Source organism: Anarhichas minor, unplaced genomic scaffold (genome assembly GCF_050575085.1).
Source record: "Anarhichas minor isolate MPS153535 unplaced genomic scaffold, ASM5057508v1 ptg000074l, whole genome shotgun sequence".
Classification (NCBI taxonomy): Eukaryota; Metazoa; Chordata; class Actinopteri; order Perciformes; family Anarhichadidae; genus Anarhichas; species Anarhichas minor.
In genome coordinates this window covers 10,146,536-10,161,717 of record NW_027466520.1, presented here as the reverse complement: position 1 = coordinate 10,161,717, position 15,182 = coordinate 10,146,536, and the positions used below count along the sequence as shown (strand labels likewise).

The following is a 15,182-nucleotide window of genomic DNA, read 5'->3' as shown; positions in this document are numbered from 1 at the left end:
GCTTGTCCCACTCTCAGGCAGATGTCACAAGCTGCAAGAAAAGCTGCCGTCAAAGTCAGACCGGGGCAAGAGGGGCAGCAGCATCAGAGAGAAACCGTCATCAACCACAAGTGATCGCCTCATTTGTCTCAATCGTCTCATTTAAAATAATTAGATTGGTTTTGGCAAAGCGCGGTAAAGCACACGAAGGTGCAGGGGAGGTAGGGTATCTCTACAGAATTTTGTTTTGTAATCATGTCACACTACCAAGACTTAAAAGGTACCCTGCAGAGTTTTTACACATTGTGTGTATCATTGAGGTCTCACAAACGTGTTAACTGCATTTCCTTTCGTGTAAAACATTTGCAGGGCGGATGTGAAACCTGCAATGTTTGCGTCCATGTTTACTATACAGCAGGCTTCTTTTTCCACGCCTTTGTTGGCACATTAGGGTGTTTCCTGATATGTCACCTGTTGCTCACTCAAACAGTATGAAACCATTGGCTGGAATGTGTATTGCATTACCCTTGTGTGCTTGCATATGCCTCCTTGTCTGCGTCCACAAGCACAAACAAAATGTGGACCAACACACAAAAACATTTCTCGGAAGCGCTAATAGTGGAGAAAAGCTCCACAGGGAACCTTTAAATGAGTAGTTCTGGGAAATGCACGTATCCGCTGTCACAGTACAAAAACAAATGTAGTGTAATACGCCATGTTGTGGTATTATATGGGGCTATGTGCTGGACTCATTTCTTGGCCGTGCGCATTCACTTCCTGGAGTTAATCTCTGCCAAGTGTAAAGTGTGTGTGTGTGTGTGTGTGTGTGTGTGTGTGTGTGTGTGTGTGTGTGTGTGTGTGTGTGTGTGTGTGTGTGTGCGTACATACTAGCTCCTGCTATAAGCTCCCACACACGTCCCATCACGTTCCAAGATCTTCCACGTAGAGTTATTCTGGACACAACCCCGTCTACTTATCACAAATAACTGGAAGGGTGGGGTGCATAATGGTATGTGTGCATGTGACATATTAACATGAATAAAAAATAAAACAAATGAGGGGAAATTATATCATTAAGGAATATTGCCCTGAGCTACTGTCCAAATCGCACAACCCATCTGAAAATACACACATATGCACCAATGCAGGCTCACTCATGTATGGACACTTAGACACAGGACAAGCAATATATGAGCGCACACACACACACACACACACACACGCAGAGACAGTATTTACTGACAGTATCCTCGGGGGATTTCAGAACTGATGATTGAAAATTAATGTAACATACAGAAGGTGATATGGAGCTCAGTGATATGGAGGATAGCAGGGGTGTCGGGCAGAGAAGGATTAGAATGAGAGCAAATTGGAAGGTACAAGGGAAGAGGGAGGAATAAAGTGAAAAAGGAAATGACAGAAGAAAAAAAAAGGGTAAATTATTACAGCGTAGTATGGGAGCAGTGCCAGATTCATACCAACTCAGGAGACCCATCCGTCTCCAACCGGCACTCTCATCACATTACATTCAGGATACTATACCCAACATGCACTGCCCTCCTTCCTGCATGGACATTAGCACATAGCAGTCACTTCATTGAGCACTTCCCTCCTACTTTGTTACCTTTACTACACTGCAGTCACTTCATTATTTAGTAGTACACTCCCTTCCTTTAGTATCATTACCGCAGTGCAGTCCTTTCATTAGACAGCAGTCTCAACAAAGACTCTCTTGAGCCACGGCCATCCATGGCTCTCTCTCCGCTGCCTCGTGCTGTTGCAGATAGCTCTTGCTACTCCCCTTTTCTTCTCCCTTACTGCCTAACAGGCTGAAAGCTCTGAAGAGTTTCTACACAAAGCCTGTGCATTCGTGCATTTATTTTAAATAGGATTTCTTGGTAAAAAAACAACATATATTAAAAAAACAGTACAAGTCTGCATTAAAAATCTGCTAAGAATATTCAAGTTTTAAGTATGCTAAAATATTCAGGCTTCAACACATTAAGCTCAAACGTGCCTTTGTTTTTAAGATGCTGAATTAATACAAAAAGAGGCATAAACAGAACCTGAAGTGTGGTGTGGAGAGTTAGTAACTCCTAGTGTCAGTTTCAACTCTACTTTGCTTTCCAACCCTCACCAACTATCCTCTCTTACTTACTGTTCTTTCAAATGCCTGATTAGAATTTAAGTCAATTGATCTGAATGACAATTATCTGCTAATTGCCTGCAGAAGGTTCTGAGCAGATTGCTTTTTCATGACCTCCAGGGCTTGACAGTGCTGCCGGCAGTATCTCCTTTCTCCTGGTGCTGTACCGATGGGCATCAACCCAAATGCTCCAAGGTTCCCGTGTAGTTGCTACTCTGGGGCTGTATTCATAAAGCTTCCTGGTACAAAGAGGAGCACCTGGTGACGCAAATCTAAGGAAATTCTTAGTATTTTGACAAATTTCCCCTGACAGTTAAGACAAGATCCTGGTAAGGAGGATTTTTACGAGGCTTAGAGTTTCTTAAATGGCGGAAAGACAAAGAGGTAGGAGAAATATTATTCAAACGTTCAAAACCACCCACCCAACACAATAACGCGATATGATGCCAGAACACTAAGATACTTGGCAACTGGAAAAATTAAACAGCGTTTGCTGGTTTATAGATTTACATGCAGACCAACTACTAGACTGGCCAGCAATAACAGAAACTGATGAAAGATGAGCCATTTGTCTTCCATTAATATCAAATAGATTAAGATTAAGATGGATTCATTTTTCTTTTTTGGATCAACCAATTACATATTTTTAAAAGAGCTCAAGCACAGCTCTGTCAGCATACATGTGTACTGTGTCTGATCTAATCTCACAGCAATATAAATTATGAATCAACGGACATAGAAAAAAATATATAATTAACTTAGGCCAAGGGTATTTCAGCTCATCCTGCACACTCCCCTGGAGTACAACAACCAATAAAAAAAAGTTTGCTCAATAATCGACTACTCATTCCAAAACCACATGAATCATTGCAGAATTTTATTCTTTAAAGCAAAAGTTGAAACAAGCTCTGGATGTAAGCAAAAAGTTCCCTTTGGGGCAACACGACTGTAATGGCTGACAGCCCAAAACTCTTTCTTTATAGAAAGATCATGTATTTTTCATCACAGAACGGCTTTGAACCCAAGTATGGGGGATCACTTCAATGGACCTCTGAAGAGACTTGGTGTCACCAGAGAGGGACACAGAACTGATTTGGGCCCCTGAGCATGTTGCATTGAAAACCATGCACAGACACACATTTTAATAGTTTTAAAGAAAATGCACAAACAAACGAAAGATGGTATTACAGTATGCACTGTTGCTATATGACGTCGCATACATACTGTCAGACATGTGAGGAAAAAAAGAGATATTCCTAATTTTTGTTTCATATTCTGGTCCTTCCTCCCAACCCCAATGGGAAATCATTAGTTCCAGCTTTCTAAATATGCATATGATTAATTATGCATCTTGTTATCACTGGCTAATCTGCATAGGACTCTCATGTATAAAGACCCTCTCATTACCACTCAGAAGGCCATCTCACAGGTGTGCTGAGTAAATATACACACACACACACACAAAAACAAGTTCATCAACGGGGCTTGAGGTGCACACACAAACACACACATAGACTTGTTGAAACAAGCACGCCGACAACAGCGTGCTCCCTCAAGTGTAGAGACTCCCAGAAGCATACAGACATGCACACACAGACACAGAGAGTGGACACCAACCAGGGAGCAGACAAACCCACTGACAGAAGGTCCAGGTTCCCCTCGCACTGGTGGCAGGTTGGTCTGTGCCAACTCATTAAGAGCACAGCTGGCCATAAGGCTTAGAGTCGGGTAAGACCACAGCGGTCGTCAGACGGGTGTCTGATTGGATTTCCATACAATGTTCAAGAATATGAAAAGCTCACTGTGGCATGCGTCCCCCAATATGTGAAACTAGCCGGAAAAACTGGATCGTATCAGGCATGTTGAAAATTCAGTGGAAGTCGTTTGCTCTGTGAACGCAAATGTATGTTTGCGGTATTGGCAGCTAACGGTAACGTTGAGACCCTTGATGTTAAATTGCCCCTTTGATATCTGCAATGTCCTCTGCTTCACTAGAGACCTGACACTTGTACCTTCAGGCAACATGCCGCCACCAATCATTCCATCGTGTATAGTATCTTGGTTATTTTGGACTAATTTCACCAGCAACATAACTAGGAGAGAGACAATGAGCCTAATGAAATGCGAACAGAATGGTTCTCAAGGGGCGCGTACGATTTAAAATAATTTACTAACAACCTTCACCAGTGGTCCAGCGCTGTCGTACACGTCATGTACTTATAGTTTGCTTCTCTCCACAGGTGACCTTTGACTTAAGAATCATAAAACCGTAATCTGAATCTATTTAAATATGATATAGAAATTATCCAAATAAAATGTGTGACTATAAAAACTTAATGCAAAGTTTAAATTATGTTCACCACACTATCACCATCATGGCATGACAATTTACTGAGAGTTATTTTTATTTTATGTAGAAGGAAATTCTTCTTTTTAATCTTTTGGCAACACTTTTGTGATTGACACTTGACAACGAACGGAGCGGAACATGCAACCGCATACTGTGTGGCAATTTTAGGAGCATTGGTTGTCGTGATGATTAAATCTCACAGACGTGCACCTTCACATGAACAGGTGGAATTCATCAGGCAGAAATGAGCAATTAACAATAAGTTTGTCCGGTAAAGATGGTTTGGTGAATCTGAATTAGGACACTCATTCAGAGTTTTAGCCATAGCAATACATTGTTTTTCTTCTTTCTCCTCATCACACGTCTATTTGTTCCGGACATTTGCAAGATAGTCGTATTAATCGGAGTCAAGAAGGAAGAAGTGTGTTTTTAAAAGAGACAGTTTGTTTTGTTTGAATTCATATTTGTGAGACAAAAGAATAAAATTCTTAAGAAAAAAAGTTTTGCACTTAATGTGTCAGAGGAAAGAAAAAAAAGATCTTCTTTCCTTCGCCTTCAAACAAAGTAAAGTAACAAAGGAAGTTGGAGACTAATTATTGGCTTTAGAGCATCAATCCAATGCTGAAAATGAAAAGAAAGAGACTCACTCAGGTTCCACTTCAGTCCAGTAGTGGTTGTTTGGCAGGGTCCACCCACTGGAATGAGGCTGCACCAGTCACCCTCCAGGCCTGTGTTCACCTGTAGTCTGTGACCGCCCTGCTGACACACAGAACATGTGTTGTGTTTGTCTGTGCATGTGTGCCACAGCTGGTGACAGGTGGAAACAATGTGATAGAGGGAAGAAAAAAATGAAAAAGAGAAAATAAATGTGGAGTAAGACTTCTTAGACTTTTCCAGCTCCGAATGAGAAACTGAGCTTCTCCGCCCAGGGACCAAGGCTCATTAAAATAAATGATTGCTCTTGTCAGAGCTGAAACCCATTTTCATGTTCCTGCTCACACTTAAAAAAAGAAACTTTGCCATTTTGAATTTTAGTTCATTTTACTGTGTGTCACAGGGAGTCAACATATTTTCAAACTGATAGCCCACACTAAAAGCAGAAAATTGTGTCATTGTAGCTTATAAAGAAAAGTATATAATGATGATGGGGGAGGATGGTTGACTTTGTTTGTATTCTTTTCCAATGATGTGTGAGGAACAGATGTTTTTGAGGTCCAATGAAGTCTTTCTATGAAAATAAATATGACAAACATTTCAAAAAGTCACAGTATCCCTTTGAGAAACTAGAGCGCAAAGGGGGAAAAAAAAGCATCACATAGTGTAGGTGCAAGGTAGTGTCAGACTCTTCAGGTTAAATAATGACTTCGCTCTGAATGTGCTGGTTATAATAAAGCCTGATGCTGGAATATAAAAAGGTCAAAACGAAGTTTCTCTCATTCACGGCGTACAAAAAGGGTACAAAGAAACACCGCAATCTCATTACAGCACATACACACGTATTTGGTGAGAAAATGTTGCATCCGCAGGAAACTGCCTGAAATATTATTGAAAGACTTCTAATATATGCATGCTACAAGTGCTATGCATGCTCAAACTGCCAAACATCTAAGCATAAAACTAAAAAAACTAAAAAGCATTGATAGCTAGAACTTACTGTAGATCAGTCATCTAAAATAATCAGACAGACACAGACAGCAGAGACAGGCACACTCAATTAGGAGTTTGAAATCTTGAAAGTGTGAAATGTCTAAAGCAGAGATTCCTTTGCTTGGCTTCCTAGAGCAGCGACGCCAGAGGGAAGGATAAGTGGAAGAATTCTAAGCGTTGGAGCGTTTGGTCTTGAGGAAACATCCCTGAGGTTGTTTTCTAAACATAAACACAGTCTCTTTGTGTAACTGTGTCAGGGTGAGAGTGTGTGAGGGAACAGAGAGAACGGCAAACAAATGCATGTGGACCTGCATTTCAGCACACACAACTCGGGATAACAGTGTTCCTTTCTGGTTGTAGAGCTATAGCCGCTAATAGCAACTTGTTAGCCTGAACACGGAGGAGAGGGATGAGAATGGAACTCGATGGGGAAAGTTGAATTTTAAAAAGTTGCCTTGTTAAAACTACAGATGTATGAGACACTGAAAACCATGTGATGAACTTTATGGTATACATTGTTTAGTTTTTATTTCGTCATATCTTCTTTGTGCGAGATTTGAGTTCCAATTTAAATTATTTTTGGCAAATATTTCAAAAACATTGAAAGCGGATCAGTTTGTGTATTATGTGAACAGGTTTATGTGCACAGTAATAACTGAGAAATAGGAATAGAAACATAAAACAACTCGTCTCTATGAGGCTGGACTTAAACTCAGGTGCTTCGAGCCAAATGCTAATGCCAGCATGCTAACATGCTCACAATGCTAACACACCTTAAAGCATGAGATGTTTTCCATGTTCATCATCTTATCTACTTTAAGACATGCAACTATTAGGTTGGAATATTAAATGAAAGGTCATTAAAGTCATTTCAAAATAGTTTGAATGTTCTTAACGTTCTTTGTAAAGATTTGATTTCTATAAACAAAGTTGAGATTTTTGTATCGTTGTTGTCTTGCACTTATTACACTAAATTATTAATTCAAGTACAGAACAGAATATCCTGGGTCAGTTCTTTGGCTCATATTTATATTTATTGTATATTTGAATGCCACATGGTTGCTATCTCGGGATGCGTTACCTTACCTCAGGTAACACACTTTATCATTTAAATCAGCTCTTGCACTGACAAGTTTCACTCTTCTAAAGGGCATCAGGTAAACAAGCTCATACATATGACCTGGAGTGTGTGTGTGTGTGTGTGTGTGTGTGTGTGTGTGTGTGCTTATAGAGTGATTTATAGTGTGGATTGGGCTGACACAGCGCTGGGCATTGTTTGTCCCACAGAACTGAGAACAGGCTCTCTCAAGTATCTTCAGGGGATGGGACACTAACTTGAGTAAATGTGACGATGCTTGCCCCCTGCAACAGAGTCTCACAAGAAGAACTAACAAAACACATGAACTCAGTGCAACTTTTTCTTTCTTTTTAGATTCAAATTGAGTAAATTTAGCGTCACCTTGAGATCGAGCCTGATTAAAACATCTTCTTGCCGTGTAGGGACGCAGCATAAACAAGCCTGAAGCCCTTGCCGTGTCCCTTGCCATAATTTAATAAAAGACATGAGACTTATGCAATGCCCTGAGCCAGCTATAGAAAACGCAACATTTCGGCATTTTCCCAAAGATAGCATAATCACACTTTGACAACTCATCTGGGAAACAGAAGGTAAAACAAACAGACACAACCCTGATTAAATCATACTACGTCTGTGACTTAGACATGCACTGACTCACTCAGGAATGAAGAAGTATGCCTCACTCATTTTCTAAAATCTGCATGTTTAATAAAATGATGAAACTATAAAGTAGCTTTAAGGTTATATCAGCAATATGTTCGAGTGACATAGTCCCACTTGTCAAATTAGCAAAATGGACACAGCTGTTAAAATACTGTATCTGTGGTCTTAATTTGTTTTGTGTGTGTTTGTGTACAGAACATGAACTGTGTGTGTGTATTGATTGTACCACCAGATCCCAAAGCTAAGCACGTAACGAAGCTGTGGTTGCATGGAATACGGGTGGTGAGGATATTTGGCAAAAGTTGTAAACACTTCAATTACAGATGTAACTGGAACAAATAGTACTGGGTCTTTCGAAGGTTGCGTTCACCTTCATGTACAGGCGTCTGCGTTCATCAGTCGCTGGCGAATTGGAGCCGCGTTGACAAACGAGCTTAATTTACCCTCACTGAAGTAAGATTAATTGGAGGTGTCGAGGTATGAAGCAGCAAATGACAACGCGCCTTTGGAATAATGACAAGAGGTAGGGAGGGAGTGCATGATAGAAAGGTTTACTTGGAGCATTACAAGGTGGCATCAGGAAGTGTGACAGTTAGTTGTTTGTCCTGAAGATTCTGCAAATAAACAACATAGGAGGAAAAAAAAAAGAGCAGCGTGTGTCCCAAATGGCGTCTGCTCGGCCCACTTGTAAACTCAATCAACTGAGGAGCATGAGAAAGTGGCTGGCATTGAGGAAAAACAATTTGGGAGCATCAAAAGAAACTCTCTCTCTCTCTCTCTTGTGCACAACAGCAAATTGGGGCACCATAAGAGCAGAGAAGAGTGCATGTGTGTGTGTGTGTGTGTGTGTGTGGTGAGGGGTTCTTGAAGTGATTATTTAACAAAGAAACAAAGTGTTCAACACTCCAATCAAGGTGGAAGCAGGGAAGCAAAGCAAGGGAAAGAAGAGTTTTGAGAGAGAACAGAAAATGAAGACAAGGACCGGGGGAGGGGTGATTAGAAGGGATAGGAGATGTTGGAGCAGCAGAGCAGAATGCTTGTGTAGACTGTATTTAAATATGGATCTTTATATACAGTCAATGGTTAGTCTAGTGCAAGGAAAATATACTTTGGGTCTGCCTGTGAGTGGACTTTTAATACGCAACTTCAAATACAGATACAGCCATAATAAGCAGCTTCATTGGACTAAAAATTCAAGGATAGATGATGCAGCGACACGTTTAAGTGCAACAGCTTCACTTTTTAGTTGTATTTCACTACACCTGTGGGGGAAAAAAATGGCTACGGCCAAGGCGTGTTTATAATACACTCACGGGTCTGAGAAGGTACACCAGGCTAGTCTCCTGTATGATCAACAGGGGGAGTCGTGTCATGGACAGAGCGTGGTGGAGGGTCTCAACAGATGCCATGGTCTGGTCAAATCTGCCAGCGAGACCGCCCAGTGTCACTATGGCATCCACCTGGAAAGACACAGAATTTAATGAGACACAGAGAAATGCCATGGTTTTGCTGTACTGGACTGGTTCTCTGGTAGAATGCTGCTGTTTGTTTCAATGAAGAAAAATGACGGCAGAAGTGGCTGCAGAAAAACAACACTTTAAAATCATTGTTAAAAATGCATCTATATGTGAAAAGCCATGAGGTGTCTTGCTCTGAGAAAGTGTGTAAAATAGACCCCACCAATACTAATCTGGCAACTAATTATGGTAAAGGAGTATGGTATATCGAAAGTAGGATTACTGCCTCCTGGTTGTATGCCCCCATCAACCAGTCAGGTCTGTCCAAAATGTCACCACTTCATCATTTTATCCTAATAGATATTTGTGTGATATTGTAATAATTAGCATATTAAGTCATGAGTTAGTCACAGTGAACCTTGAGGCCAAGTGGACGTTTGTGCCAAATTTGAACAAATTTCTCTGAAGGCTTTCCTGAGATATCGGCTTCCACAGACTGAAACTAATGAGACGGTTGCATTATTGGTTTTGGTCTTTTCATGGAGTTTGTTGACAATAACAAAAAACATAGAATATTGCTGGCCTTTTCATTCAACGAAAAACAAACAAGTACGACAGACAACAAAATCAAGGACACAGAGCACTGAGAGAGAACTGAGAAGGAGGACAGATAAACAATCAGTGGGAGATCAAAACATGAATTTGGGCCATTACAATGAGGGTTAACAACATCAGTCCTTTGAATAGAGACGCAAACATGTAAACGGCAAATCAAGTAAGTTGACTACTTAAACTAATGCCATTTCCTGCAACCTCAGAACTAAAATGCGGCTATTCTTAACTTTGAGCCAGCAGTTCTCTTACATTCAATATATACATCTCTCAGCAGTTACATCCTTATAAAAAGTCCCTGAGCAGTCAGGCACCAGCGCTGACAGCCGTAAAACCCAGCAGAGTCTAGAGGGCAGAGGCGCTGTCAGAGGCTGACGACCGACAGTCACACCAGCACGTACAGTACCATCAATCACACGTTACTTCATTGTTTTCACTTCAACCACATACTGAAAATGAATAAATGAATAAGCAAACAGAATGTAAGAGGGAAATTCATTTTCTATTACGTTTGCTAATGCTGGGCTGCAGCTGAACATTAGGTGGATACAGTACACATGAGCAGACAGTAAACATGTTTCCTTCTGCTGTTTCTAACTTTGACAATTCACCACCTCTAGAGAGATGTGTGAGCGTTTTATTTCTGCGTGGATGTGCATGCATTCGCCCATTTGATAAATTACAGCACAGGAAACATTAGCATCACCTGAAAATCAATCTAAAAATAATTTTCATTTCCTCTCTTTACTACTTCAACAACCCACCGACACCTCAACGTATTCAACATTATCCAAAAGGTGAAAGAAGAGCTCTGAAATGGTCCTTACTGTACATAATGGGAACTCACTATTTCCCAACTGAATCTATCGTTACCGACTTCCTGCCTCAGGCGATGGACTTAAAACAAAACCAAGAGCTGAGAGATTGAGGTTATTTCAACATCTGGCTGACGCCCCCACATGCAGAAGCATCACCTAAACTGTAAACAACAACACTTGACGAACGAACGAACGAACGAACGAACGAGAGAGAGAGAGAGAGATATATAATATATAATATATATATATATAGCTCAGTCATTTCCTGAAACAGCTGGGCATTGAAGCTTTTAGCATTCATTACTCAAACAGAAGTAAAGAGTGCATGGGAGTGATCTTCCGCCACAGATTTGGTGCCCTAGTAAGTATTTACAGCACTAATGTGTCACCCAGGTGTGGCTCACTAATAGGGCTTATGGCACACAAAAATACGGCAATTACGACGATACTTAAGTTTTGGTTTTTATAAATATATAAATGTATGGTGAAGTAGGATCTCTCTTTTACAATATGTCTGGCCCTTTTTGTCCATCCACCAAACCATCTCCCAAATACATCTCTGATGCCCTTCCCACCTTTGTTATGGCTTACTAATCACACAACCCTGAAAAGGACCATAGCTGTTACCAGAGGAAAGAATGAGAGAGGAGAGGACGGATCCAACCAACAGTGAACGGCATCAGTTCAGAAGTCGCCATAGCCAGACGACAGAAAACCTCAGCAGAGAAAAAAGGAGCAATGACTAGAGATAAAAAAAGATGTTCAGCAGTTCAGCGTCTGATGACACACTAGCTTGCTCAATCTATCGCTTCCCATCACACTTGCATATCACTTGCTACGCATATCAAACTCCATATAACGGTTTCAAATCTGTATGTGTTCCTATTTCATGTTTGTTTACGGGGGGAAAAGGATAATCTCACGACTGAATGAAGAGAATCTAACAAGCTGGCTCAACAGATCCGTCCATACCGTCTCCTGATTGGCTGGGGGAGCCGGAGCGAGCAATGCTGGCTCGGAGATCAACACAAAAACTCATATCCATTTATTGGAGATGATGTGAACAGATAACCAGAGAAAGAGAGAGAAGAAATGAAAGCAGTGGTGCTGTTTGTGAAGCACGGGGAGAGAAGCTAACTAGGACAGAGCTCTGAGAAGACAAACAGACAAGCACACATGAATACACCAGATGCTGGGCCACACACACACACACACACACTTCAACAAGTACATACACAAACGGATGTAAACAGGTACCGAATGCTCACACACACACACACACACACACACACACAGACCAGCCTTTCACAAACTCATGCACAATGTAGATAGGCACACGTTTCAAGACGTAAACACACACACGTATATATAAATATACACACACACACACACACACACTCATCCACCCACCATAATCCTCTGATACCATTCTTTGGGATGTCAACCAACAGAATACAAGATAAACTCTCTAAATCAAGCGCTAAGCCGTGCAAAGGGAAACATTCAGAGGCTAATATGTTGAATCATAAACAGCCAAAACAGGAGCACAATGCTCCGAAATCTGCAAATCAGCCCGTTATTATTTCATCTATGTGTTCGATTCAATTTAACCGGCTAAGTGGATCGGAAAAATGAGCGAAAGTAAGCAAAAGGGAAAATGACAAGTCATGACATTATATCATTAGAAAAGTTCCGCTTCTATACAACCATACACTAAGTTGTTAAAGGGAACAAATGGTCAAATCAGACTTATCAGAGTCATAGTGGGTAAAGGAAAAGTGGAAAAATCCAGGTATACAAACAAAACAAAAAGTCATCATCAGCAATTCTTTTAGAACATCAAAAAGTGATTGCCAGGCTCCTATCTCTCGCAGGCAGACAGACTCAGCGTCAGTTCAAAGGCAGAGCAAATATTAGCCAGGCCACGAAAACAACGCCCACGGAAGGACAAAAGTATATCCTCTCTTTAAGCCAAACAACTAAAATGAAAGTGAAAACGCAGGTTTGAGAGGACGCGCATGTTTTGTGTGGGTGCAGGCGTCTTCTCCATGGCCTTTCGTCAGCTTAGAGGGGTGAAGTGATTGTGGCACTCGCCAGTGATTGGAGCAACACTCAGCCAAACAACATTTTAAAAATTCTAATAGTGGAGGATAGCGTGAGAGAGTAAAGAGACAGATAGACAAAACACTTCACTAATAATGACCTTTGTTGAAATGATGACAATCAGAGATATACTGTTTGTTGTATCAGCCTGCACACATTGTCCTCATGTGATGTACATTCTGTGCAATTCAGCTGACGGTTTTAGAGTCAAAATGGAAATGGACTCCATCTCTGGATCAGATCTCTGTGTTTGGCTCTGAAGCAGCTGGCTGGGCACGCGGCTTCGCAATCGCTGGCGCAGCTCCTTTTGGAGTTTTGGATATCAGTTTGTTGTAGGAAATGCTTTTCACTTTGTAAATATCACAACAAAAGTATTTCATTTTAAATCTGGCAAACCTCGATTACCGGCTGCATTTTACGTGTAGGTGTAAATGCGGCACATATTATTCCAATGATATTTTTCCAGCGCTCATTTCTTCAGGGGATGGATGTTGAGTGAGCATGCAAGTTCCTTCCCAGCAGCAAGCTGCTTCATATTCATACACACCCACACACACGCCTCAAATCTGCCCCCAGTCAACCACATTCCAGCACTATTGACCTCTGAGCAGCTCATCTTAAGTAACGGAGGACTGAATGCCTTGCTAAAGGCACTCAGCTATCAGAGGCTGAGTTAGAGGAGAGCTTTACTTATTTATTTACCGCAGTGCTAAAACAACTGGTAGTCCTTTTAATAATAGTAACAATACCCTTTTCTTTAAAGCAATGCTTGTCAAAAACATTGTTTTAAAAAGGGTATTGTTATGCCCAGGAAATCACTGCACCCGGGCCAAGAAACAGCCCAGCACACAACCCCGGTGAAACCACAACTGAAACAAATTTCAAACTGTTCCTTTCCTAATAAAATGTCAAGAATTGAATTCAAGAGTGTGCGTGGTGTGCGGTGGATGTTTACCTGTAACTGCCGTCTCTGAATTTCCTCCATCATGATTGCGAGGCACTTGGTAAAGTCTGTTAGATCCTGGTCATCTGTTTCTATCAGATTGCACCCCTACGCACAAAGAAAAATGGACACACACACACACACACACATGCAGGCCACACAACATAATCAGATGGATGTACACATTCCGAGATAGCAAAACAAAAACCCAGGCAAAGATAAGGGATAGGGGATAACAAAGCACAGAAAAACACAACGAGATAGAGAGAGGTATAAATCAGTGTTTTAGTCTTGTCTGGCTGTCTGTGGGCTGTGTTGCTGAATAATGTAGAGGTTCCAGTCAGTGGCCCTAAACTACAGCATCCAGGTAAACAACCTTACTCTGGCGTTCTCTCCCTATGTCTCTCCATTCACTGCACAACTTTGCCACTGCGCGCACACACACACACACACACACACACACACAGAGCAGTCAGTTCACACAAACATGTTCGCTGTGCTCTGTTTGATCCCATCCATCCTCGCTCGCTCCCCACCTCTTCTCTCTCCCCCTCCCTTTGCGGATGCTTCTCTGTTTTCTCCCTTCCATTTATGCAGAATTATTCACCGTTTCCGACAAATCTCTGAAGGAACGCCTCAAACTTTTCCATTGTTCTGCTCCTTAAGCATTACCATGAAAGTCTGTTCTCTTTCATGAAAAAAAAAAAAAGGTATTGCTTTTCTTTTTTTTTTCTTCTTTTTTTTTTTAAGGAAACCTGTGTGATATTTGTGAAACGGGACGAATATTTCAGCTAGAGAGAGAGAGAGAGAGAGAGGGGGGAAAAGAGTGAGAGGAAAAAAGAGGGTGACAACCCATATTGTTGTGTGCGAGTATGTATGCATGTGATGGTGTGTGTGTGTGTGCATAGGGAAGTATTGGATCTGCATTTCAAACTATACACAGTAGTGTGTATCAGAGTGGGGCTGATCTTTCCTTTCCTCGAAGGTGTGTGTCTAAGTGACACCTTGTATTTATCACTTATTGAACCGAGCTTCACCTCTCCTCGCGGGTTCCTGTTTGACATTTTGCTTGTTATAAATTACGGAGAGTCCACTTCATAGAAGAATTTGCATTTCATCTTCATGACCTTGGGAAGTTTAGTCTAAATATGCCTACATGAACAGGCCTCCTGCACAGCTAGAGGCACATGCAGGGAGCAAAGCAACGACGTAGGACGTAAACCTGGACTATGTTTATATATAATTTAGATATTTTTAGAATACATCTACATCCTATGTTACAAGTAAACACAGAACTCATTGATATTGTCTTTTAAAGTCTTAATGGAGTCTTTTTAGTGCATTAAAGTAAAGCAAACTCAACAGATATCTAATCGTGATTCACAG

The 15,182-nt window shown here is 41.2% G+C and overlaps 1 protein-coding gene across 3 annotated transcripts in view; it reads right to left on the bottom strand.

The window, feature by feature from the left end:
- tpk1 (thiamin pyrophosphokinase 1) overlaps nt 1-15,182 on the bottom strand; it is a 55,554-nt gene that overhangs the window by 15,309 nt on the left and 25,063 nt on the right. For all 3 annotated transcript variants that reach the window (XM_076080479.1, XM_076080477.1, XM_076080478.1), the window contains exons 6-8: nt 13,809-13,904; nt 9,177-9,323; nt 5,123-5,231 (exon numbers count right to left, since the gene is read on the bottom strand). In XM_076080479.1, coding sequence (XP_075936594.1) covers nt 5,123-5,231; nt 9,177-9,323; nt 13,809-13,904 — 352 coding nt within the window. The remainder of the gene's footprint in view (nt 1-5,122; nt 5,232-9,176; nt 9,324-13,808; nt 13,905-15,182) is intronic.